The sequence below is a fragment of the Branchiostoma lanceolatum genome, chromosome 4 (genome assembly GCF_035083965.1).
Source record: "Branchiostoma lanceolatum isolate klBraLanc5 chromosome 4, klBraLanc5.hap2, whole genome shotgun sequence".
Lineage (NCBI taxonomy): Eukaryota > Metazoa > Chordata > Leptocardii > Amphioxiformes > Branchiostomatidae > Branchiostoma > Branchiostoma lanceolatum.
In genome coordinates, this window is record NC_089725.1 from 26547567 (window position 1) to 26573374 (window position 25808).

The 25808-nt window shown below is 41.6% G+C and overlaps 1 protein-coding gene across 4 annotated transcripts in view; it reads right to left on the minus strand.

The window, feature by feature from the left end:
• LOC136433724 (tubulin polyglutamylase TTLL5-like) overlaps positions 1-25808 on the minus strand; it is a 40003-nt gene that overhangs the window by 2577 nt on the left and 11618 nt on the right. The window contains exons 7-33 of one of the 4 annotated variants that reach the window (XM_066426177.1): positions 25165-25247; positions 24585-24654; positions 23075-23159; positions 21815-21916; positions 21297-21388; positions 20772-20879; positions 20047-20128; positions 19573-19634; positions 19351-19439; positions 19032-19064; positions 17972-18177; positions 17648-17710; positions 17240-17299; positions 16489-16507; positions 15963-16092; positions 12511-13249; positions 10573-10687; positions 10035-10181; positions 9536-9660; positions 9004-9191; positions 8185-8494; positions 7487-7635; positions 6370-6456; positions 5426-5554; positions 3737-4233; positions 3093-3274; positions 41-129 (exon numbers count right to left, since the gene is read on the minus strand). In XM_066426177.1, the coding sequence (XP_066282274.1) occupies positions 41-129; positions 3093-3274; positions 3737-4233; positions 5426-5554; positions 6370-6456; positions 7487-7635; positions 8185-8494; positions 9004-9191; positions 9536-9660; positions 10035-10181; positions 10573-10687; positions 12511-13249; positions 15963-16092; positions 16489-16507; positions 17240-17299; positions 17648-17710; positions 17972-18177; positions 19032-19064; positions 19351-19439; positions 19573-19634; positions 20047-20128; positions 20772-20879; positions 21297-21388; positions 21815-21916; positions 23075-23159; positions 24585-24654; positions 25165-25247 (4041 nt within the window). The remainder of the gene's footprint in view (positions 1-40; positions 130-3092; positions 3275-3736; positions 4234-5425; positions 5555-6369; positions 6457-7486; positions 7636-8184; positions 8495-9003; positions 9192-9535; positions 9661-10034; positions 10182-10572; positions 10688-12510; positions 13250-15962; positions 16093-16488; positions 16508-17239; positions 17300-17647; positions 17711-17971; positions 18178-19031; positions 19065-19350; positions 19440-19572; positions 19635-20046; positions 20129-20771; positions 20880-21296; positions 21389-21814; positions 21917-23074; positions 23160-24584; positions 24655-25164; positions 25248-25808) is intronic. The other 3 variants (XM_066426180.1, XM_066426178.1, XM_066426181.1) reach the window with 3 other exon arrangements.

Sequence of the window (25808 nt, forward strand, 5' to 3'; positions counted from 1 at the left end):
TACATACAATTAAGCTTAGCAGTGCTATTGTGTAACGTACCTGAGGCATATGCAGATTTGGTCACACCCGTGGCAGTGTCGTACTTCACACTACTGTAGAAGTTACCCGGATCATCCAACATCATCGTCCTGTAACAACACACAAGGAACAGCAAGTCTCAATCAAAGCCAATAACTTTTGTGAAACACAAACAAGTTATCATAACCAACAGTCAATATTTCTGTCATACATATCTTTCCATTTGCCTATCATCTTTCAGCAAAGTCCTTGGGCTTTTCTTTGTCAGGGCAAACGTTGCACCTTTTAATGCAGAGAGACAGGATCTGTTTTTAGTGTCTCTGACCCTCACATAACTCACCTGACATGGAGGTCAACATAGTTATCAATCTTATAACGGCTGTCCATTGAATCTACTGGTAAATCATGTGGGCCATCAGATGACATATAAGCACTATATTTTACATGCTGTAACTCAGATCTGTGTGAGAAAAATGGCAAGGCCGAACATCTCACTCACTACAAAAGTCTTGGCTGGACATTCCAGACCCACTCAGGGATAGTGTGAATGACAACAAACGGATCCTTGAAACTGTCTCAAAGTTACTACACACACACTAATAACAAGGATTTAGTAGTACACTACTACTACTAGCAACCAGGATGTCCAGTCTGCTTGGTGCGTGTATGGATGAAGTCATACCATATATCTGATACCTAATTCTGTTAACAAGACCAAATTGTACAGTAGCATTGGACATTCTTTTTCACTGGGTGATTGCAGGTATTCCCATGCTTCCCACCTAATTAGACCTAGGGGGTATCCCTGGAAATCTCAGGCATAAACCTTAAATCCTGTTAACCATGGCCTAACAAGTATTTTCCAAAGTTTCAAAGCTAGCTCATACCGACAATGTGACCAGGATTTAGCAGAATAATCCTAAAATCCCCTTAATTAATTAAGCTGAGCTCCCTTCTTCTGGACTGCCTACTTTTTCCACTATCAAGTCTGTTCTGTAACAGAAAATGATCAACAGAAGCCATGCTTCTGACATGTGCCACAGTATATGATGAAGTAACATCCGAAAAAACTGACTAGTAATCTGAAATCTCGAATAGAATCCTTTTATCACAGCCCTCCTGCAAAACTACTGCACATGCAAATGTGCTACATTTATGCACGATGATACATAGGGCCTTTCATATAAATAGCACATTAAGTTGTTCCCTATCTTCTACACTTCATAAACCGGTGCCTCCAACAATGTCCTTATCTGTCAGTTGGACAATGGTGGAGCAGGGAAAAACTTCCCATGAGTTGAAGTTTATCCAGCTGTGTATAACAGAGAGAACATTCCCAACCCTGCATTTCAGCATCTTTCACCAGTGCAGGGCCCAGGGTCACATGCCCACCGCCGAGGGGGCAGGGCGTTTAGTGGGGAAAGACTGCACATCCCCCTCGTGAACAATTAGTAGGGGTTTATGTAACACTCTGTTTATCTGGGAAATCCCTTGCTTATCAACATGACATCTGAGTGTGTGACACACTACAGCCACCACCTAGCCTCGGTTGGCCATCCACCAATGGGTTGACTACACAACATACACGACTGTGCACCATCAAAATGGATACCTGTGTTACTACCACCGTGCCCCAGAGAGCAATGTTCAGTGTCAGCATACCCCAAATTTTAAACATCTGGAGCGGACGAGGGTCTTGCCAGTCACTGCAATTTGAGCCCTACCTCTCCCGGCTGTTATCCAGACATTACCATGTCACAAAAAGTGCTTGCATGTCTTTACTGCTTCAACAGAGTTATGTCCCTTTCTCACACCACTGGCTTATCCAGCAGGTCCTAATTCAAAGCCTTAAGGAATTTAACACACTGTTTAGCATTACCTAAAGTGCAATATTGGTGATTGTTTTATCTTCCTGCTTTCTAATCCTTACACATTAGAAACACCTTGTCTTTACAGCTTTAAAGCAGAATCAAGACCCTGTCTAACACCACCAGCAGGTCCTGATTCAAAGCCTTATAAGGAATTTAACATACTGTTGAGCATTACCTGAACTAAGTGTGATACTGGTGATTCTCTAATCTTCATCCTTCCTAACGCATTACAAACACCTTGTTGGGAATGATTAACATAATGCCACTGAGCCACTCCAGGCTTCCTGACCTTCCAATGGCCAGGCAGACACACAGACTCTGCACAGATACTGACCGAAGCAATGATGCTGGTCTTTTTCATGGCCACCTCGGAGAGTCGTACAAACTCACCCATAAAAGTACTATGTTTGAAGTACCAACCACTAAAACCGTTTCCTATCTATCATCTTAACTTGTTACATTCTGAGGTCAGCCAAATAAAAACCTGATAATTCAGAACAATTAGAAACAGGCTTACCGTGATAGGCAAATTTCAAGAAGGGACTCTAAATTGAATGCTGAAATAACAACGTACCTCATGAGTGCCAGACAAACATATGTAAAAGTGCCGTTAACCTGTCCTAATGGGGGACATTTAAGAAGGCATTTTCAATAGGTTATAAAGATGCCAGCCTTGATAAGAATTCATGCTGGACTTAACAATGCTGCAGACACACCCATTTTTTCCTGCTACTCAAAGTAAGTAGAGAGCCTTGCACAGTAAAATACATAGGACGACTCCTGCTGGTTGTTGGCTATACTGTAAATTCAGGAAAGGAGGTTCATGTGGTGTTGGAAATTCAGGTTGAAGCAATCAGAGTCTTTTTAAAGGAGGAATTTTCCAACAAATTTAAGGGAATCAACAAGTTAGCTTTGAATTCGAAAATTCTTCAAAATCCATCCTCAGTAATGCCAGATTGAAAAGACCTGTTCATACTAGTTGGGAAATGTCGGAACCGGACGCCACCTATTGTGACCTAACAATTGATTAACTCAATCATCAGGCAAGTAGCCGTCGGCACGGCACAAGTTGCAAATGACGGAAGAGCCCTGAACTATGACGGACTTATGTAAACAAGTGAGGACTTGACTTTGGGGGATATCTAGCAAAGTATGGTAGGATTTTCAATTTCAAGTTTAGCCTTCCTTTAAGCAGGACGCACCTGGCCATCCTCTGTGTGGAGACAGGTTTCCTGGTGCCCGCTGGTTGGGGAGGGGGTTTGGGAACCATCTTGGCTGCAGCTGTGGCGTCCCCATTGTGGTGGTGCTTGGCTCGCTGCTGTGCTGCTGTGTGAGCGGCTGCGATCATGGCCTGGTGCTTCGCTTTACTCTCCTGCAACAGCTCCTGGGGTGGGAGGGACATGACATCAGTTCAGAAGGGAAACCCAAATGCTGTAGATTCAGGTATGTTTGCGGCATAATGGAAGTCAATGTGAGTTTGCGGTTGGACCAACACAGCAGAAGGAGTCTTTAAAACAGAACAAAAGTTTCCTGTGTGATGATTTTTCAGTGTAGAGGTCACTGCAAAAACCACAAACAAAAAACACTGCAAATATCTAAAGATTGATAGTATATGGGCCTGGCATATTATCAATGTATTGTTGCATTGAGGGATTTTTTGTCAGAATTATAATGCACATAGTATAGCCATTGGACAAGGAAGGGAGGGTGAAAAAAGGAAAAAGAGAGATTTTTAAAATTGTGTAAAAGTAAGTTGACAGCAAAAAGCAGAAAGATGCAAGGACATTTGCGCCCAACCCTCCCACAATGTTTTCTGGTCCATCCCCAAGTACGTAGAAAAACCCACCTGTGACTGTTGCTTCAGCTGCTGATGTTGCCTGTCCCTCTCGTCTGTGGCTCCCCCTGTCTGGTGACTCCCATACTGCAGCTGATAGGAGCTGGTGGGAATGCCTGTCCCGTACCCCTGGTCCCAGCCCGCTGGACCCTGGCCAACATCCTCCACAAAGCTGTTGAAGGTTGCATCCCCTCCCCTCAGCTCTGAAGCAGTCGTCCTGGAATTCCCGCTCTCAGCTTCATGCACGTTTGCATAAATCCCCTCGGCGATCCCCGTACTCGGCGAAGAGCCCGCCCACGACGCGGTGCGAGCCCGCGGCTTCTTCGCCGCCGCAGCGGTCTTCATGGCAGCGATGTGTTTGGAGGCTGCCAGGTTGATGTTGGCGAGCTGCTGGGCCAGGATGTGGTGAGCGCTAGGCGCCGAGTACTGCCGCGCGGCCTGGCGCTCTGCGAGCCGCTGCAGGGCCTCGTTGATGGCCTGCTCACTCTGTTCTCTGTAGTTCTGTGGAGCTGCAAGTACAATAATAAAATCTACAGTGAAGAGTGTGCAAGAAGACCATTCAGGGACTGATAAAATCTGGTCTCATTGATAGCCTGTTCACTGTTTTCCCTGTAGTTTTGTGTAGCTGCAATGACAACAACGAAAATGTGCAGACAAAACTGCAAAAGAAGACCACTCAGGGGTCCAGTTAAATCTGGTCTATGTGGACAGGTGGTCACTATAGACAGGATCCTTAATGATTGTGTCAATGGGAAAAGTATCTAAGGGACCAGCAAAAAGTGGTAATATTGGCCAGGTGGTCCATATGCATAGCTGGTCACTTGTACACTTCTACTGTATAAGCTAAAATCACACATTTTGGGCTGTTACAAAACTACCTGTTCACAGGCCACCATGAGTTATACATTTACATGTATATAAGAAGGCAGGAATGAAAAGTTTGAGGTCAAAGAACAGTTTTTTATTTACAACACAACTATTCCGTTCTCCGTTCTTCTCTTATGACAGGATCTCTAACTGTTCACCACGAAACAAGCTTACAGCGCGGAGCTGACCACATGGGTTATAAATATCTCTGCTGACAGCTTCTCCTGGCAGACAACCAGGACTCACTCCAATATGGTCTGGACACTTCTCCTGACTTACATTTCTACACTGACTCCATCTAAATACTTCACTAAAATAGCTTCCACTTGGCTGACCTGGTCCAGCTGCCAGCTGCTGTCAAACATATAACGTTTCCCTGATACAAATCATCTGCAATATAACCATCATATGGGTAGGAGCCATTTGCCAACAGATATACTCATAAGAGGTCTAAACTGGCCCAGGTGTAAACAACTTAAGTTGGGGAGGTAAAAAGGTGCGCATGGTGGAAGGAGAGGGATGGGCTCAGCCCTTAAATGCCCAAGACAGTGGATTAACAACTCACTGCCCTATGGCCTCAAAAAGGCAATGGGACTTTTACCTTTAGCCTGACTATATCAAGCTTCTAACAACCCTTCCACTGGGCAGGCGCCTAGAAATAATAATCCTGAGCTCCTTTTGGTCTCTAAGAACTGGAATGGTTCTCTCGAGTAAGAGGTGAACAACCACAACCTGTTGTGGAGGAGACCCAATAAGTCCCTAAAAATCATACCTTTACCCATTTTACCTACATTGTAAGAGGTGCGTAGTACACGTATCTGCTGCTATCCCTACCTGTCTGTCCGTCGGGTTTGTCCCTGTAGGTGACAGCAGACATGGGTCGTGTTCGGGTGGCGCTCCCCGGTCGGCCGGCGCTGCTCGGTCTGCTGCCTGACCCTCCACGGTTTGCACTCGGCGGCCGTCCTGTCAACAACACAACAAAAAACATCACACACTTAACAGAACGTACAAGATTACAAAATGTATACAGGCCACCACTATCCACCGTGCTCCACCATGCAAACCTTGAACAAAAGACCATAGATACAAACAAAAGACTACATGTGAAACAAAATAAGGGATTCACAGAGCCACAACCACTGGAGAAGGTTTCACTGTAACAAAGCATTTCTATTAGAAGACGGATAAAGAAAAAAAACATACAACAGCTACACAATCACCAACAGAGAAACAGCCTGTGAAAATAAGACACGTTCTAATTCTACTATTAATTTACTGTATAAAATCTCCAGGCATGAATTGTCACCATTCATCATAAACTCCTTACTCGCGTATCTGGATTTCTTAGTGTTATACAGGTACGTAGGTGCCTTGTTACTTAAGTTAAATTTATGAATACATGTACATGTACATGTAAGGATACCCACATTCAATGTCAAGCAATGCGCTGAAGACTAGCCTGGTATCCAAACCTAACCTATTCAGCCTCTCCGCTAGTTTCCAGAAGAGACTCGGCACCTGTAAGTTTGGATACCAGGCTAGTCTTAATGCTTTGCATGACATCGAACATGGGTGTCCCTACATGTATGAGTAGACTTAACTTGAGTAACAAGCTTAAGGCACCTATAACACTGAAAGAAATCTGGAATCTAATCTAAACAATCTAAAGACAACCTTTCACCAACCATAACAAGACATGACACAACTGTGTCAACCAAAGGACAACAGAACTTGGTTAGAATAAAAAAAGTTATGATGTTCTCCTGCTGCAGTCTTACCCTTCCTCTTCCCATATGGTGACTGTTTGCTAGATTTGAAAAGCAGAGTGTGGCGTTGTGCTGCCATCTTTTCCGCCTCAGTCAACACTGCAGGATAACAGTAGTAGGACTCATTAAGCTTGTGTCAGAGTGGGTAAGATAAACTGACATTACCCTTTCTCCCTTCACACCAGATGTTTTATTGGTGAGAGAACTATGAGAGCATGATGATTGTAGCATACATGATGCCCCAAACCATAACCAGTGTACAGTACCTGATTCAGGTGTACCCGTAACATTGTGATCTGAATGAAGACCTACATCTAAGTCTTTGACAGACTTAAAGGAGGCTCAAGCCGAGTTGCAGTGACTATCCATATCTGCATCACTGTTTTTAAATTGTTGGGATGAACTATCATCATTATGTTCTTTGTATCAGTTTAAAAAGAATGACACACATAGTCTTACAATTTGTCTCAAACCTCCTTGATAGTCAACAACACCTGATGCTAGAGTCCTTCACCACCCATGCCATGTATGTGCTCCCACTGAAGCTCCCTCTATCATTTGACATGTAAAGTGTACCTTCCATCAGAAATCTACATTTGCCATTTGTGGCAGTTGCAATGCGGGGTAGAGTTGTACTGTGTGCCTTTGTGGTGCAAGCAGCAGCAGCTGAAGCAGTCTTGCGATGTTTCTTGTGTTTCTTGCCTGTGTGCGTGGTTTCTGTGGTAGTACAATCTATACAGTAGGTCTATTGTGTGCCTTGTATATACATAACATATACATAAACACACACATATGGATGTACACATACAACACAGTGAATGCTTCATACTTTCCTGCATACTTTCCTGAGCTCCAACACATTTAGCCATTCAATGTGGGGTACACAAAATAATAATTATTGTTTTAATAGTTTTAACACTCATGATGAGAACCATACTGTGCATCATTGTTAGAGAGGACTGTGAAACTCAGAGCCAATCAGAGCTCTTGCGTAGTTTAGGCGAATACCTAGATTCCAGCGGTTCATCTATAACAGATGCCAGACTATTTGACAGGCAAGCAATCGAGAATGGATATCAGGCTAATATCCTGTGGTCTCCGCATACGTGAGCTGTGTGAGGTGACCTACCGGCTTTACTGGCTGAAGAGGGCCTGTTCTTCATGGTGCCTGTCAGCTTGGTGCTGTAGATGTAGGCGGCAGCCTGGAGGGACGATAGGGAACTGGTGGGGATGTCCACACCCGACAACGGACTGGTGTACCTCCCTGCTGAGGCTGACCTGCAAGGACAGGGGACACAACAGACTCAAATTTCAGTGATTCCTTGACACCATAGCAAGTCCAGGACAAAAGATACAAAACTAGACAATGTCATTGCAGTACAAAGTAAAACAGCAAGGTGGTCCAAACTAAACATTGTCCTTCATCTTCTCAAGACCTATCTATCACACGTCATTACAATTCATCTGTTTAGCTTCTTGAGTTATGCTGGCCAAAGTAGGTTGGAGGCAAACAGACAAGCAAAGAAACAAACATACCAACACTTCAAAAACAATGCCTGCATCTTTCTTGGAGGTAATGATATGGTAAGATAATGGTAAATGTCATTTTTAAGGACTGCCTCAAACATTCTTGGGGAAGGCACCAAAAGGCAAGATAACATAGTCTAGGAGATACATAGATGATTGTGTAGTTTATCTACAAAGTTGTCTATCATAGAACATATTTATATTACCCTCAAATGTGAAGGTCTTAAGCATGTACATGTTACAGTACATTGTACACAAATTTGCCTCTATAGAAAGTTGATGTACTATAACAAAACTAACCTCTGGTGTTGTCCAGTCATACCAGAAGGCCCCATGCTCTTCCTAGCGTAGCCTGATGTTGTTGTAGTTGTTGTAGGCTGCATGCCCTCAGTGCTGGTGGTTGCCCCAGGTTGCACCTGTGGCCTGAAGTAGTTTCCTGAATAGGCCTGGTGAGGTGCAGTCTGAGCGGTCTGACCTGTAGGACCGTGGCTCGCACCGCTGGAGCCTGAGGTCAGGCTGCTCTGGCTGCTGGCCGAGTGGGGGCCATTGGACGGGCGGGTCGCTCCGTGGGGGATGTGGATGGTTACGGGGTAATCTGTAGTTGGGACACCTGAAAATTGCATAAATCTTTACTATGTGTATCACAGTGGATTTCTTGTAATTGCTCAGGAAGCAAGCATAGAAGTGTGAATGCTCTATGCTCAAACATAGAAAAAGACTACCTTTGGGCTACAGCAATGTATAATGCAAGATGTTGAAAATATACCAGTGATGAGTAGTTATGGATTTTTAACCTTCTTCCTGCTGAGGTAGCTGTTTTGGCACCAAATTTGTTTTGGTTTAATGGATTAGGCAGCAGTGCAGGAGAAGGTCTTTAAGATGCTTTTTGTTTACTGTAAATGCAGAAGTGCTTGCGGTGGTTTTATGTTCACTGTTTTCGCGGCAACCGTTTCACCACGAACTTAAAACCACCACAAACATTTTTGTCCAATACCATAGTAGTATGTGACTATAGCGCTGCCGTGAACTTAAAAAACACAGCGAACACTCCATGCGAATTTAAATGCATTTACAGTATGCAGGACCAAATGGGCAAGCTACACATACTGCAGCAGATACCTTGTGCCAACTGGTTGATGTCCTCTTTCCTCCTGCCCAAAGCGGTCTCCCCTGCACCCAGTGAAGGAGGTGGGGGGTAGAACTTGTAGCCTGGGTTCACTGGGGTCTTGGCATTGCTGCCAAGGAATATACTGGCCGACTTGTTCAGCTTGGTGTAGGTCGTCAACACTTCTTCTAACTCTCCCTCGCTGGAAAATGGTGCAGTCAGAAATGTTTGTTACTTAAAAGTTGAAATTCTTCCAACAATTTTCATTGTTTCTCTGTTTCTTTGGTAACACAGTTGTGCAAGACCACTGGAAGTGGTGTGTGCTAAGAAGAGACAGTAGTATATACATTTGTACCAAGTCTTTGGTATGACCTGCTTGGATTTGAAACCATGACCTCCCGAATGCAAAGAGAGCACTCCATTCACTAGGCTATTGCACTGGTTAGTCAGAAATATCAATGGTTAAAAAATATATCCTGAATGACAACACATCCTTTAACACAATCATGTTCCATCCAAAATGATTGTTTAAAAGTGATTTCCGACCTTGCTATCCCTATGAAGGCCCTGAAGTCCTCCTTAGTGACTGTAGACTCTGGTCCGTCCTTTGCCTGAGATGTCTGGCCGTACTTCTTGTCCAACTCCGTCCTCTGGGAAAGCAAGTCTGTCTCCTATAGGGTAGAAATACAGATCATAATTAGTTGAATCAACATTGGCTGTCAAATTTGTCTGGAATACACAAACTAGCCACAATTTTCACCATCCCTTTAAGATACACATGTAATCAGAACAAATTTTTCCTTTGCATAGTAACAATCTTTTATCCCCATCTATATGAATGATACATTAATGCTAAATGATGAGAAAGTCAAATCCCCCCCCCCATCATGCGATAGTAATAGCTATGGTTAATGCATGGCATTCTTTTTCATTAACCAATGCTTATGACGTTATGGTTGTAAAATCAATAAAAATGGAAGCTTGTGATTTGTCCACATAGACTGGCTATATGATGATACACTGAATGATGTGAAAGTCAACATACCCTGCTGTAGATATGTACAAAATCTCCCAGCTGTTTGGCGAGGATCCTCCTCCTGTCGTGCAGCGGCAGCTTTCTGCTGGGCACCACCACCTTGAAGGGCTGCTGCAGATTACCTGCCGCCCTCTTCAGGAACCTCAGCACCAGGTCCTGCAGGGGGGATCATCATGTTATTTACAGTTGGAGGCATGGACAAACAGGACTCTGTATATTAACTGTATATGCAGGTCAGTGCAGGTAAACTTGGAGCTGTGCAGGTATTTTTGATGTCAACCTGCACCAGTCCATGTGTTTGGCATATAACTGAATGTAGATTTTTGCTTCCTGTACTGACTGTTACCACCTGTAATATATAATGGAAGTATCTCTCTTTCATAACATATTTTTCATGTCACATTATACTGCAAGTAGAGCAGATATGGCTATCTACATTTGGCACAAATTCATTCTACAACAAGTCAAGAAATTGAAGTAACACTGTCTTAAATGACACGATTGAGGAAAATGTTTGACTTGACAAGACCATTATTGTTCTCTTTACCATTTGTTCATCATGGCGCGGCTCTCCCTTGTCGTCCTTGTTGTGGGACTCCTGTAACAGTCTCTGCTGGACTCGCTGCAGGTACATCGCAAATGCTGACCTTGCCTGCACTTTACTGTAGAACAGAAGAAGAAAATTAGATTAATTACTGTAGGTGGCAGGTAGTCTTGAAGTTGTGGTTAAGGCTGTTGACTTAGAATCTACAGGCTTGAATGGGGTTTGTATCACTAGTAGGTTCTTATGTTGTGCCTTTAGGACAGGGACTTAACACCAATTTCGTCACTCGACTCAGGTGAGTACCCAGCTTTGGTTAGGGATATACTCTCAGATGCGTTAGAGTTAGGATAAGGACACCCACCATACTTATCAATGAAAGTGTACAGTAGGGATCCTTCACTGTATGAAAGGATGAAACCTATCAGTCCAATCATACGCAGTTATATTTTTGTGTTATGCCTTAAGGTGGTTTACTGATTCTGCAAGGAACCAAGCAAATCATAATACAGTCAAACCTGTCTATAGCGGTCACTCAAGGGACTGGCCAAAACTGGCCGCTAAGGACAGGTGGCCGCTATGGAGAAAATGTCGATAAATTGACCATGAGTGACACATGTTTTCAGTAACCCACTGAGATACATTTATTCACCGTACAGTACACATGTAAACATTGCATAGGTAAGGCACATTTTAGAAGTTCGATTGTTGTTCTTTTACTTCTATTTTGGGCTTGAAAAAAGAATTATTGTATCTGCCAACTCCAAAACCAATGGCTTGCTTGAGCTTCATGTCTGAACAGACCAGCATCGCCATACTCTACTCTTGATCCTTCGCGACTGCTTCGCTGCAGGCACACGCGCGCGCCACCAACGAGTTTTAATCATATGAAACAAAGTCCTTCGCAGCAAAATGCCACCTAGTTAGTTAAGAACAATATACATGTTGCTCAGTTGCCACTTACTGTTCGTTTTCGACCGTTTTCAAACATAAAATCGTGGCGACAATTTTCCTTAGTCTGTTGTTGTGGTGGTTCGGTTCCAGCGTGGCTTGTGTTGATCAGCTTCTACCATTATGCTGCTAGGGTACTCAGAAGAAGGTCGCTCTTTTGAAGGCTTTTCGTCTTTTCCAGAAAATTGCAACAGCCCAAATTCTAAATCATAGTAATATTATCCACATTCATTTTGAAGCTTTTGGTTCAGTAATTATCCTCAGTGATACTTTGCAGCAAAATAAATCTAGCACCTTTTACCTCCGTAACAGTGGTGTCTTCCGTTGACCTTTATGCTGCTACCTATCAGCGCTTTGAAAATCGCGAGAAACACGTTTTGAGCACAATTTGAATGAATTCCTGGGGAAAACAGAAATTGGGCCGACATTCAAACATTTCGCGAACTTACCGCATCAGGTACATGTGCGGGTTGTATTTTTCAAAAAGCTGCCGTAATATTTGTCTAGTTGAAATGCACAGAAATGGTCAATTTTGCCACGATGTACAAACGTAAGCCATGTGAAGAAAATTATACTTGACTACGCGTCAAACCAAGGATTTTCTAACAAAGATAAAACATTCTGGTTTTCTTTATTATTATCCTATCCAGTTGAGTCAACATAAATTTTATAACTGCGTGAAAAAATGACGATTTTGAACCCGGCGTGCGGTGGCGATGCGGCTTCTACCGGCGCGCCGTGACCGTTATCGGCAGTGTTACTGTACTCGCGGGACCGAAAATCGTCTGGCCGCGACCGCGTTGGACAGGTGGCCGCTATAGCCTAATTCTTAATGCTTATGTCAATGGGAAAAATTCAAGGGACCGACAAAAAGTGACCACTATGGGCAGGTGGCCGCTATGCAAAGGTGACCGCTAATACAGGTTTGACTGTACTGCTTTCAAATTTGAAGACAAGGCAGTCAAAATGGTCAATGGACAATGAGATCTATACCTCAAGTTGCCTCCATCCTCCAGTATTTTCACCAGGTTGATGATCTTGGGTTGGTGCGCTGTGGCAGGAACATCCTGGAAGTGCCTTGGCACTTCAGGAGGGTAGACTGACGCTGTCCTGCTGATGGGTCCCTGCCTCTCTTCCTTTGTCCCTCCCCCTGGTCCAAGGTATGAGTCTCTCTCAGAGGACTGCCTTCCAGCCCCTGTTGTGTTACTCCCACCTCTCCCCGGCTCCCCATGTCCACTATGTGCGCTGTCTGCGTTACTTTCGTTACCCGTATCGGAAGTTTCCGTGGCAGAATGCCCATCAGCCGACGTACGCGCCCGACCCGATCCGCTCGATGGACCAGACTTTGACACAGTTACCGTTGCGCCGGACTTGGTAGTCACCTGACGCGAGGAAGCCTCTGAACACTCCGTGGCACTTGTTCCTAAACTCTTTGTAGAGGCAGAAGCCCCGATTGGCGGCTTCCCCGACAGCTTGTTGCCTGCTGAAGCTTGCACGTTTCCATCACTTGTTGATGAAGCACTGGCCTGGACGGACCTGGACTTACTTGTCGCTGCTGCAGAAGAGACTTTCTTAGTTCTGTCTCCTGCTTTGTGATCCGTGGCGGATGTGGCACTGTCGACGTCAGAATCGTCAGCTGTGAGTTCCTCGTCACTTTCTTCTTCTGACTCCTCCTCTTCTTCGGAGCTCTCGGTGTCGTACTGGCCCTGTGCTAGCCGGCCTTTGATAGACCCTGTCAAATGGAGAGAGCACTCTGTGAATAGGAATTTTCCTGGGCTGGGACAACATAGAAAACACTACTCAACAAGTGTAGAACAAATCTGCAGCTTCAAGCTTGAATGGTGTCCCGTTTATGCATAATCATCATACATATATTACCTCAGATTTTCAAAGCAGAAAGGTATACTATGATGGCAATGTGGGTAAGTATCTTAAAGTTCAATTAGCATTAGGCATACTTTTGTAGCAAGGGAACTAAAGCTTGGCATAGTGTACATTGTATTTCAAAGCATTTCTATTCTCGTCTCTTATTTCAAGCCTCAAGAGGTGCTATTATCTGAGCTCAAGGGTGATTTAAAACTCAGATGGAAAATATCACAGACATCAGTGTCATGTATTTGTAAGCAGACAGTAGATTTACATGTAAATATTTCCCAGTAGAGTAGCCGACTGCCTGAGCTTGTTTCCGCCATGTTTAGTACATGTAACTTTACAGCTAGACAGCCTAAACTGACAGGAATCCTCCTGAACTTGATTTCTTTGTCAGTTGAGACTGTCTGCATGTTACCCTATAAATGCATAAGGAAGAAAAAGGAGGAAAAGGCAGACAGCACACAAGAGCACATGATCTACATCTACATGTATCTTGCTCAGGAATAACATCTTTCACAAAAAGGTTTGACCATGAAGATACAAGTTTGCCACCCACCAGTGTGACTGACATTCCATACGCAGAGATTAAAAGCTTGCCATGATTTCTCAAAAGGCCATGATTTTCTCATTGTGCAAAAGGTTGGGAAAGCAAAGAAAGCCCTGAAGTTTGTGTGTATTATCAAGCTGAATCTACAAAAACCTCTACTCTACAATCAACAAGCAGCATGCCAGACAATTTGGTTGTAACTGTCTTCATCCTAACAAATCCAGCAACCCTCCAAAACTCACCCTTCAGTTCTGTCGTAGGGCAGCTTTGAAGTCACTCAGTTGCATAGTTGAATGTATTCAAAGTGTGAAATTTTGTGATGATACATAGAGAATTCTTTTGGAGCACAAGTAAAACACACTGCTAGTTGAACATAGTTGCATAGAGACAGCAGCTTTGCATATATATGTTGTATCTACTTTTCTCCTCCTAGCTTTGAGGTGGCTTGGTGCTTTTGCATAATCATGTGCACTTAATCAAGTAGTAGCAGCAGTTGGATGCAGCTTTTGAGAGAATCTACGTCCATGGAAGATCTGATATTTTGCATAGTTTGGCACCTTTCTAAGGCAAAGATTTCAACTGTATTTAAATATTTCATGCTGGAAGACTGTTTTACCCATGCCATTGTAGGTATTCAAACTTTAAGATGCTCATCAGGAAATCTTTTACAATAAATTTGCAATCCTTTGTACCAATGGTAAATCCTAAACGAATCCAAGGGTTGCAGTTGGAATCTTTTCTCACTGTTTTCTACAAAATTATCTTTTGAAACAGATATGAGAAACAGCAAAGACCGCATAAGCCAAATATGTGCGTATTTCAGAGACCCTATCAAACACTACATCTTGAGATTATGCTGCCGCTGCATCCGTTCAACTCTGAAATGCATAGAGAGGATAGAGAACAGCAAGTAGAATATGTAGAGAGTGCAGATAACGTAGAAGATGTAGAAGGGAATTCTTTCTGCTCACCAATATTTCAAGTAAGGATGTCCAGCAAAATGGAGAAGATGAGGCACAACATTCAGAGTTCACACAACACACTACAGACAGGAAAAATCTGTACCATCCTACACGGGCTATCTTTAGGGGAAAGATCATTGAGCCTGACAGCACTACGAGACATGCATCTCACAGAGTGTATGTAGAATTGATATCCCGGTATCCAAACCTATCACACATGTTGTAGCTCCTGAGTCTCCTCTCCTATTCGCAGAGAGGAGACTCAGGAGCTATAATTGGATTGGATACCAGGCTAGAATTAATGGCTCCTGTTTAAATGTGGTCAAATTGACTTGGATAAGCTTAAAGCTTCTCTCTCAGGTTTAGGATCAAAACAATGTATTCATGTACATGCACTAGTAAAGATAACAGTCAAAGATACTTGCATCAGATAGATATTGCATGCAGCACAAAATCAGTCATTTTTACTTTCAGTCCATAAAAAACAATGTTTTGAAAAAAGCTCATTATCCCATTTTGACTCCTGTTCCATGCTGTATTCATGGATACTACTAGCAAGAATGTAAGGCATTTTGGTGCCAGAACTGGCAGTACAATGTATGTCACCCTATATAATGATGTGGATTGGTTTAATCATTGGCCGGTGCATGTTACATGTAGGTGCAGGTAAACTTTAAAAAAATACATGGAAGTTGTACTTTAAGTGTCAACTATCCATACACATGCTGTTGGACAGTATCTCGTTTGTAACCCGACTAATGGACATGCAGGACAGGTATTTGTGCAAAAAAATAACCTTCTCATAGGGAGGCCAATGGCATGCTGAAAAGGTACAAAATATTTCTTTTTTAATTCTGAAATTGCTGAAAACTCTGTGCTAAGTAAGGTTGACAACTTGAACAAAACGAGAAGATAACCATGGTTAACAACGGTAGCGATAGAAAAGGAATGAGATAGAACACAAGGAACACAGTAACTCAGGACTGAACAGTTATGCACATCCCCTTGAAGGTGACTTGAACAACAGGCAGTGCATATTAGGTGCCATTCCTCGCTCTACCCACCATTGGGAGTGTTTCTGTTCCTCTTGGTCTCTTTGATCTTGCGCTGTCTCTTCCGTGCGTCTGCCGTGTACTTCTTCCTCTCGTATTGCTTCGCTCTGCTGCGCAGGGTCATCTCAGGCTCTATACTAGCCTGAATAACAGTGGGTACACGTTTTGTTATACTAGTACTTCATATGACAACAAGCTCTATATGTCGATGAAGGTTGTCTTACCAAGTAATGAGATACACAACACAAAAGTTACTACAGCAACTGTATAGATTTTGTATGTAAACAGTCAGATGTTTCAGATATCATCCATGATGTTTTGTCAGTGACTGAGGATCTTCAGTACAAATCTTTATCATCTTCAATACATTGCAAGACCAGACAGGGTGCAATAAGAAATTACTTTCTCCTGAAAGAAAATCACAGTGCAAACAATCATTCTATCTATACCATGAAAGACATGCTTAGCTACTCATACATGTAGTCATGATTGCAAACTGCAACCACAAAAAAAACTTATCAAAAGAAATTAAACATACCTGAGCCATTGTCCCTGACCTGAAAGATAGTAAAAGAGTATAAGGCACGCTCAATAATAGGCACAAACAATCAACAGCTGAAATACATTTCCAGACAAGTTGTTATGAGAAGTCTTTACACACAGTTACACACAAAAAAACTCATAAAAAGGAAAGAATCAACCAGCAAAGTAATCAAGTCCATTGAAGTGCTGCTAATGAAATTATTGAACTGTGCACTCTCAAAGTATTTTTCCATTAGGTTTGTGTTTTTCATCACAGAAACATTCTACAACATATGCACCAGAGTTGGGTATACTGTTAACTTCACCTAAAGGGTTTTAAAGACAGAACAGATGGTCTGAACATGGTTTATAAAAGACTGGGGAGCACATTCTGTAGGGGCAGAAAGACCAACTACAGAACTAGTGGAAGAATACAATTTGAAGATTTTAGGTTGAATGGAAAGGGTACAAGTAATTACCATGACAACAGTTTGCATGCTTTACTAAGAGAAAATTCTTCCTCAGAGTCAACAGAATGATCTTCTCAAACACAAAGTGTACAAGTCGTTGATTGTAGATTTTAGGTTGAATGGGAAAGGAATCATCAACAACAGTTTGCATGCTTTGCTAAGAGGGAATTCTTCCTCTATACATGTAGATTTACACAGTGTATGAGTATTAACAAACACCAAGTACTAACCAAGCACCACTATAGGGACACAGTTCTCAGTACGCCCAACTCCAGTGCATTGTGTGGCTATACTAACTTTGCTGTGGCAGAAGAATAGCTTGCACTTGTGGCTCTACCACCCCTGTAGCCCCTGGCCCTGTTGGTACACAATATGTTCAGCTCACAGAGACACCTGGAACACTAGTGTGCTTCTTGGGTGAAGTGTGCAGAGTTTAATTTCTATGGACAAAGCCCAATTATGGTTCTGCTTGGAATGGACGTACTTTCAGCACCAAGGACAGTGAAACTGCCTTATTTGGTATTTTAGAAAAAATTCTTCAAAACATTTCTACATTTACAATGTACACCATGTTACTTCATATATTATCAGCCCTTATGACATGCATCTGTTTAAAAAAAAAATTACCACTTACAGTCTGTATTATTGATAGATAAAGGGTTCTACTCCAAAACAGAAATGGGCTTACCATGAAAGAAGGCTTACCTATTTGGGAAAAGCTTGTCTACCAGCATTTTGTTCATGGTAGTCTTGTACTCAAGGAATGTCCTAGAAAGCAAAAGAATATATAATACTGTTGGTTGGCATTGTACACATGAAAATAGAAGGCACAAACTGACTCCAGTCTTTGTCACAATTTCCTACCTGAAACTTTGAAAAATTAGCTGAAAGATATTCATTACGTTTGAGATTCTCCTTCACCATCAACTCTTTACAATATACATTGTATATCTACCACACTAAGAACAAATTTAAATACTGCATGGCAGTTGTACAAATTTATTATAGAGTGTAACTTATTGTTCCTACCCATAGTGTTCCCAAGAGTCTGGTGCAGGGAACAGCCTGATGAAACCACCTTTCCTGCCGAACTCTTCCTTCACCCTCCCCAACACCTTCTGCTCCTCCCTGCTCAAACTTGACCCCTCAACTTTGGCCCATGACCCTGGCCCGGACTGAGGCCGGTCTCTCAGCTGCCTGACGTTCACACTGCCTGCTGACTGGGGTCTTTGTCTCTGTGGAATAAGGGACAAATTCTAGGTACCACGTCTTCAAGATATGAAAAGATTCAAATAGAAATGCTGTTGTTAAGTGACATCAAAGTAGCTTATAATATTTCCTGGCTCACTCACTCACTGCAGTTAGAGATTATATAAGTGCATAACACATATCTTAAACTTGTATATACTGAATTCAGTACATTGTATCTGGTACATGTAACACCCCTTTCCTCTTGAGGCTGCGACCACTGAGTGACCAAACATTTGACAGGTCACTCAACGAAATTTACAGATAAAGATCAAATCTTTTTGCATTTTGTAGTTGTTTACATCAAACTTTTATATCCTGAATCATATTTCATATCATAAAATCAAGGTCACACAAAAACCATTTTGGTCGCTCAGTAAAAGGGGGCCTTACAGAATCACCAGAAAGTGGAAGCTGTAGAAACAATACTTATATGCACAAGGCAAGGATAAAAGTGGAACTTTCACAACAAACAGAAATTTCATATTAGAGGCAAAAACAACACATTTGGGGATCAAAACATTGCAGAACAAACATCACAGCGAGACATATTTAAGTACTGAAAAGGGACATACCGGTACAACTCAGGTGTTAGTCTTGTTTAAAAACAAAAGTGTAAGATAAAATGCTTTGGTAAGTTAGCTTGCTCAAAACCACAACAAAACTTGGTGATTGGTAATCAGTGGGTAGTTGCGTTAACTGTACAGGTGAACAAAATGGTGCTGTGCAGACCACCTTGTGAGGGAAGGCTGGGAAACAAAAAGAAGGTGAGTTGATTAAAGCCAGGTTCACGTGGCAGGGTTGAACTTCATTCTGCACACTGGTCCGAAGCCCAACTTACCCCCACAGAATAGTCCGGCCTCTCACGAGCCGACTGAAATCAGACAAATGTCACAGAGAAAAAATGATGAAGAAACAAAGTCCATAAGGCTGTAATACCAAACAGCATGTAGACATGGACAAGACAGAAAAGAGGTTAGTCACAAATTTACAGGACAGTGTCTGTTACAACGTAACTATGAATCTCTAGGGCGTCTACTGACATGCATATCATATGTAATTAATATGCAACCAACCCAATACCTCATAAAGTACATTGCATGATAGAATTAGTCTAGATAAACATGCTTAAATTTTTAGGCCAAAAACTATCAACACACCTGCGCTCTCTGAGCTGTTTTGGCTGCGATGTCCTGGTTCCGTTTACTCTGCTGAATCTTCCTCACCATTGGGTCATGGCACATAAAACCTGAGAACAGGAACATCAGGTCATTGTCAATGGTGCCAATCCCACAGACTGACTGGGGTGTACATGTAATGTTAACAGCTATCGTAGAAGAAAAAGGACAAAAATATAAAGTCAGCAAAAGAGTTACGCCCACCTGTCAGTGCGAACAGATCAGCGATCATGTGAGACTTGACCTTCAGATCCAACGGGGCGTCACTGCAACAGGAACATGTTTGCCATCAGTACTGATATATTGTTCAGGAGAAAACCAAAATTTACTTTCTGCTGTTTTAGACGTATGTGCATGTGTTAACATATTATCAGCAATTGTTTTTAAAATCTTACCCCTTCACAACACATACATGTTGTAGCTACAAGTTTATTTTGCAATATTTGTCAAAAATACATTTGTATCAGTCTTTTTATCATTCCTTGAAGAAATTTTGGCATCTACACTTACATTGTATAGTAAGGTTTTTCTGTCCCCACTAAGAATTATGACAATGTGAATAAGTGTTGCCAATGTATTACTACTGTATCAAAGGACTGTTTCAACCACAAATTTAAAACACTGTGATATCCTTCTTTCCCTCCCTACTGCAATAGTAAATGAATGTACAGTACTCACCATGCCAGTGAGGGTGAGAGGTTGACCTCCAGCAGCCATGGCTTCAGGTTCTCATCAACCAGGATATCAAACCCGTACACCTCTGGAGTGGGTCAGGACAGACAGGACACGGTTTAAGACCAAGGTGTACACCATTCAGTAATATTAATAGCCTTGTATCTATCCTATACTAGCTCCAATTTGCTCCTCTGATTGCTTCCCTGACCGAATAGTCTGGCACCCGTCCCCATTTAAAAGTTTGGTATCAAATATTTTCTGCAGGTACTGTAACTAGAATTTCTGAACTTCTGACTGCCTGTTTGAACCCCATTACTGCTTCAGACTCAGACTCAGAGGACCATGCAACACAGGGCCAATCAGAAATCTTGCATATATCTGAGGCAATCAGAATGCAATCGTTCCTCTATTATCAGGTTAGGGAGTGCTTCAGTACATGTACAAGCTTCTGTATTGCCCACCACAGCATAAACCATAAGTGTTGTGAATACTCTCTAACAAATGACAATGGAAATGAGCTAACTTTTGCAAGAATAAACGAGTACTAAATATCCCCACCTTACACACAATACCATTAATCTTTCTCTCAGAATTCACATCATCCCATTTGAGTCGCTACAAACTCAGAAAAAAAGTTTTACAACACGACTCTGAATTTATCTGCTTGAAAATCTTAAGTGCAAGCACGTCTAACCCAGAGTGAGTGGTATGATAAAGGGTCTCTGTACCAAAGCAGTTTCCCCTGTATGGCATGAACATCTTGCAGGCGGTGGCGATGTGCATCTCTGCACTGAGGATGGTTTTCACCACAACATCCTCTATTCTCACCATCAGGGCTGAGGAGAGAAAGCATATGATATTGTATAAGCTCGCATTCAAATACAGTAGGAAAGAAGCACAACTCTGGTATATTAGCTCTCATGAAATGATATTTGACTGTGCATGGCATATCACTATCTTGTAACATTGCTGTGTCATACAATGTATTAACATTTTAATGTGGCAAAAGTTGATTTTGAAGTCTAGAAAATTGCCAGATATCAATGAGAAACTATCAATATAATTCACCTCTTCATGTATGAAAAGTTACTCTCCAAGCAGAGGTTAGGCTCTGGCCTGTTTTGGATGTCTTTTCGGGCATTTTGTCAGCCTTTCTATTTTGTCATTTTTTCTTGGTCTATAAAGTCCTAATCCTTTTGTACATTAACTCAAGGACCTCACTAATTCACTGTACAATATAGCATGTAACAAACCTGTGGTATCCAGTCCCTCCTGTTTAAGATATCTCAACATTGCACTCATTGTCCACTTGTTCCCATAGTCCTCCACATCTGGGTCATCACATCTACAGTATGGGTTTAGAACAGTCTTTTGTAAGTTATCACAGATAAGCTACAAACACTGCACGTTCAAAACAATTAAAAAGAATTCATCTGTCTTGAAACCGATCTTTCAGTATGTTAGGATCTGATGGTTCCTTTTCTTCTTCTTTAAGAATTATAGTAATCACACACATTTTGTACACATTTTCATGCTATACATTAAATCTTTTCATTAACAAAAAGTACATAATTATGTTAACTGAATATGGCACAAGTCATTAGATGCTTCATTTTACTTCCTGGCGGCAACATACATGTATATCTCTGTCAGTCAGTTTAAACGTGCAGAACGGGATGGTACAGTTCCTTTACAAATCAAACTCAAGCTCAGCAGCAACATATAAGCCACAATCAAGAACTGATTGAAATAGTTTCTGAGCTGCCCCCACCTGACATAGTCTGAGCTCTTCTTGTTGACGCTGTAGTTTGTCAGGTGCATCATCTGGTTCTTCAGGGTCCTGTTGGATTTCTCGTACTTCACTGTAGCGAATCTGTGGGACACGAGAACACTTATGGCTGACAAATCTTCCAAACCAACTCAACTACAGTAACTACTGTATCTAATTAATCATAGGCAATAGGCCTAATGTTGTTAACAGTGTGGTGTGCTCAAGTCTAGTCTTATGGCTGACAAATCTTCCAAACCAACTCAACTACGGTAACTACTGTATCTAATTGATCGTAGGTAATAGGCCTAATGTTGTTAATAGTGTGGTGTGCTCAAGTCTGGTCAGACTAAAACTAAGATAAATGAATTAACCTACAGTGTAAGGGTCAGTCACTGACGAAAGATACATATATATGTAGTTGATGCTATCTGAAACATATGACCCTTTATAAAATCTATCCAGTTGCTTTGACTTTGAGTAACTTTTGTACAGTGTATTTTGCTACTTGGATGTCTCACCTTCATCAAAGAACTAGAGGACTACTTGTGGGCTTTTAAAAGAAATCTCATTGACTTTCAAATCTTGCGTGACAGACATGCAAAGGACACCCCTAAAATTGGTACTTAGGTGGTCCAGTGAGCACTTCCAATCTAATATAAAATTGACAGGAAATGGCTTCCTTGATTAGGTAATATCGATTTTGGTGTTATCTGAATTATCAACTGTCACCCCGCAAGGTGACCCACATATTATCTCTGACTGAAATTACTTTGGAGATGTAATTCATCAGGCATGCACGGTCAGTAGCCTGGAAAATGGGTCGATCTGACATGTCACTGGCACGCAGACTATGAACATCTGATGAGCTTTGGGCCACACATATTTATTTCTTTGTTTCTTATACATTTAAGGTAAAATTTAAATGTTAATGTATCTATCAGGACTTCAATCATGAAGCCAGTGTAACTTTGTTACATTTTTGTCTGAATCTTATGTCTTCTTTCATGACCTAAATGAACGGCAATTTGAGTTTTTCATGAATAAACAAAGAAAGAAACAAACAAAGAGGATAAAAGAGGGCTACGAAGAAAATGTGAATCTGACTACCGCATATTAACATTCTATAACTAGAAATGTGTGTGTAGCAAAGAACAGACTTTTCCCCCCACACTGCATTCATGTTGATCTCTTATTCATTGTTTTGAATTTGAGTTGCCTTACGCTACAGTTAACATTCATGCACATCTAATCAGCTCTTACCTTGTAAGCCCTTCTTCATACAGATAGATGAGCAGCGGGTCGTAGCAAGTCACTGCCACATATATTCTGATGTCAAACTTGAAGCCTGGGGGGAAAATAACAAAAAATCATTCCACTCTGACTTCAATCTGTTCCATGGAAATCAAAGATGATAAAATATGGACAAAAATTCATAATCAGTGCAAACAGTGAGGGCCTTCAGTTGCATCTTGCAAATTATTGGTGTGAATCTAGTTTTAAAGTTTTTTTCTGTCCCACTTTGTTTGGGAGTCCATGTTGTTAATTTTTGTTGTTAAATCTGTCATTTTTTGCTTACAAAAATGCATGTTCATCAATGTCATGTCAATGAAGTTCAGATTTTTCTGACGGACAGCCCAACAACCAAATTTCTCTCCCAGGATGGAGAGATGGGTCCTAGAGACAGCCCTAACATGTAGTAAAATTATTCTTTATTGGAAAATAAGCATGAATGTTTGACATTCTGATGGCATTGACCTGTTACCAAGCACCTTCAAACAGAAAAGGGCATTTTATTGTTATACTGTGCACTTCTAAATGTCATAATCTGAAGTCCTTAGCGCCTTTATCTTTACCCATACATCAACAGGATCAATAAAAGGGGCAAATTTCAGGTATTTCCCATGGCAAAAAATACCCATTCAATAAAAGGGAATGCAATGATGGCTGAGAAGTAGACACAGTTATTGACTGCAGCAGGTCGGGATCAATGATATGTCCAATTTGCATACAAATGGGGGAAACAGCATCAAAGCAAAATCCTGGGGATGAAATGCTTTAACCCAAATCAGAGCCGGTTGGGTACAGACCGTACAGTAATTATTAGTTACAAATCATCCCATGAGAAATCATGTCAAACTTTTCCAGTCTGGAATGAACATGAAGATTAGAGTATTTAGTAACATTGAACAGACAGCTTGCTCATAAAACTGCTTTTGACTGTGGGCAACCATGAAATTAAAAGTGGGCCAGGAACAAGTTTTATATCCAATTAATTTGCACCTGATTTCCCTTGCTTTAATTTACTGTTCCTCTTTATTCTCATATTCTCATTAATAATATTCCATAAATAATTTCATCTGTTTGGTAAATCACTTCATCATATTTTCTTTGCTATGCAACCATTCAAGCCAAGTTTGGGACCAAATCCTTGCCACTATGTCATAAAGCTACAAGTCGATGTAGTACAGTACAGTCACGTTTGGAAACCCATCCTTGTCACCGTAATTACGTCACAGTGTGACAAGGATAAATAGTTCATAGCGCCATGTAAAAGGCAGCAGAGATGGTGCCAAAACATTGGCAGAGAAATTACATGGTTGCAAGCAAACTAAGATGGATAAATGTACATGACTGCCAACTGGGTCCAAATGTCACCATTCGAGACCTGAAGCAACATGAAGCAAACCAAGAAGCCAAGAACTGGATGCAGTACCGCCATGACGATATGATGATGTACATTTATTTGTTTTTCACGGAAATGAAAACCTACCATCGATGGTGAGAGGGTTGTGGATATATCTGGACACCAGGATATTCTCGTCCACAGGAACCTGCTGGGGCTGAAGGGACAAAAATCAATATAGCAGAAATGTTCACTGAAACTCAACCTGGTGGAGATATCCTCATCAATCTGTTTTTTTTCCAATAATAATGTCTCTGTTGTCTTCTTTATCAATAAAGCAATCACAATGATTTTCAAAAAGTACCCATAATGCCAGACGTTAAGACATTATGTCATACAATACATGTATACTGTAAATATTTTGATATTTTCAGTGTTTTCAAGTTCACAGTTTTTGCGGCGACCTGTCACCACAGACTCACCATACCTCAAGCATGTGCTCTGACTTCTAATGGTGTTACACATGTACTACAGTCTGTTGTTTCTATCACAAGCTCAGAGACACAGCAAATTCTTCATTTTCACCGTTCCGAAAAATCTATATGCTGCAGACTTAAGATGGATTTGCAGTAAGCAGAAGGAGGTAAAACATTTGATCAATGTGAACCCTAGAGCACTCCACCACAGTTTGATAGCAGCCTGCCCTGCCATTAGGATGCATACTCACATGGTTCACCAGGTAGATGCCCCTGCCCCGGGAGGAAGCGATGGGTTTGACGATCCATGGTCCTTTGTCTCGCAGGAAGGCGGCTAGAAATAATTGGATGGAAAAGAGATTAACAATTGATTTTTTCCTCGGAATATATGCTCTGATTTGAGAAAAGAAGCTCTCTAAGGATGTCAGTTTGAATGCATCCCACGTTTCTAAAAAAAAAGGATTTCTGTTTGCTTTGTTTTAAACATCAAAGCAAACATCTTATTGTTCTGGGAAAGGTAGAACAATGCCTTGTAACAAGTGAAAGGATAGTAATGTAGAATGTCACTTGATAGTGCAAACTGGTCATCAGCAAAGATATACATGTAGTAGTAGAAATTTAGAAGTATTGTCACTGAACAAAGTCTCTTCAGAGCTGTAGAAAATTTATGATTTCTTTTATGAAACCACAACATTGTTGCACCCATTCCTAATAGTTTACACATAAAACTTTATGTTGGACATACTATCAACTGTGATGCAAATCTGCCCCATGCAAGTGCAAGCCCAATGATGAGAAGGAACAGAAGAAAGCGGTGCTTACGGTGCCCTGAGCAAGGACAGCAGTGGGAGGAGGTGGGAGGGAAAGGAGAAATCCAGTCAGTCAACAGATCTAG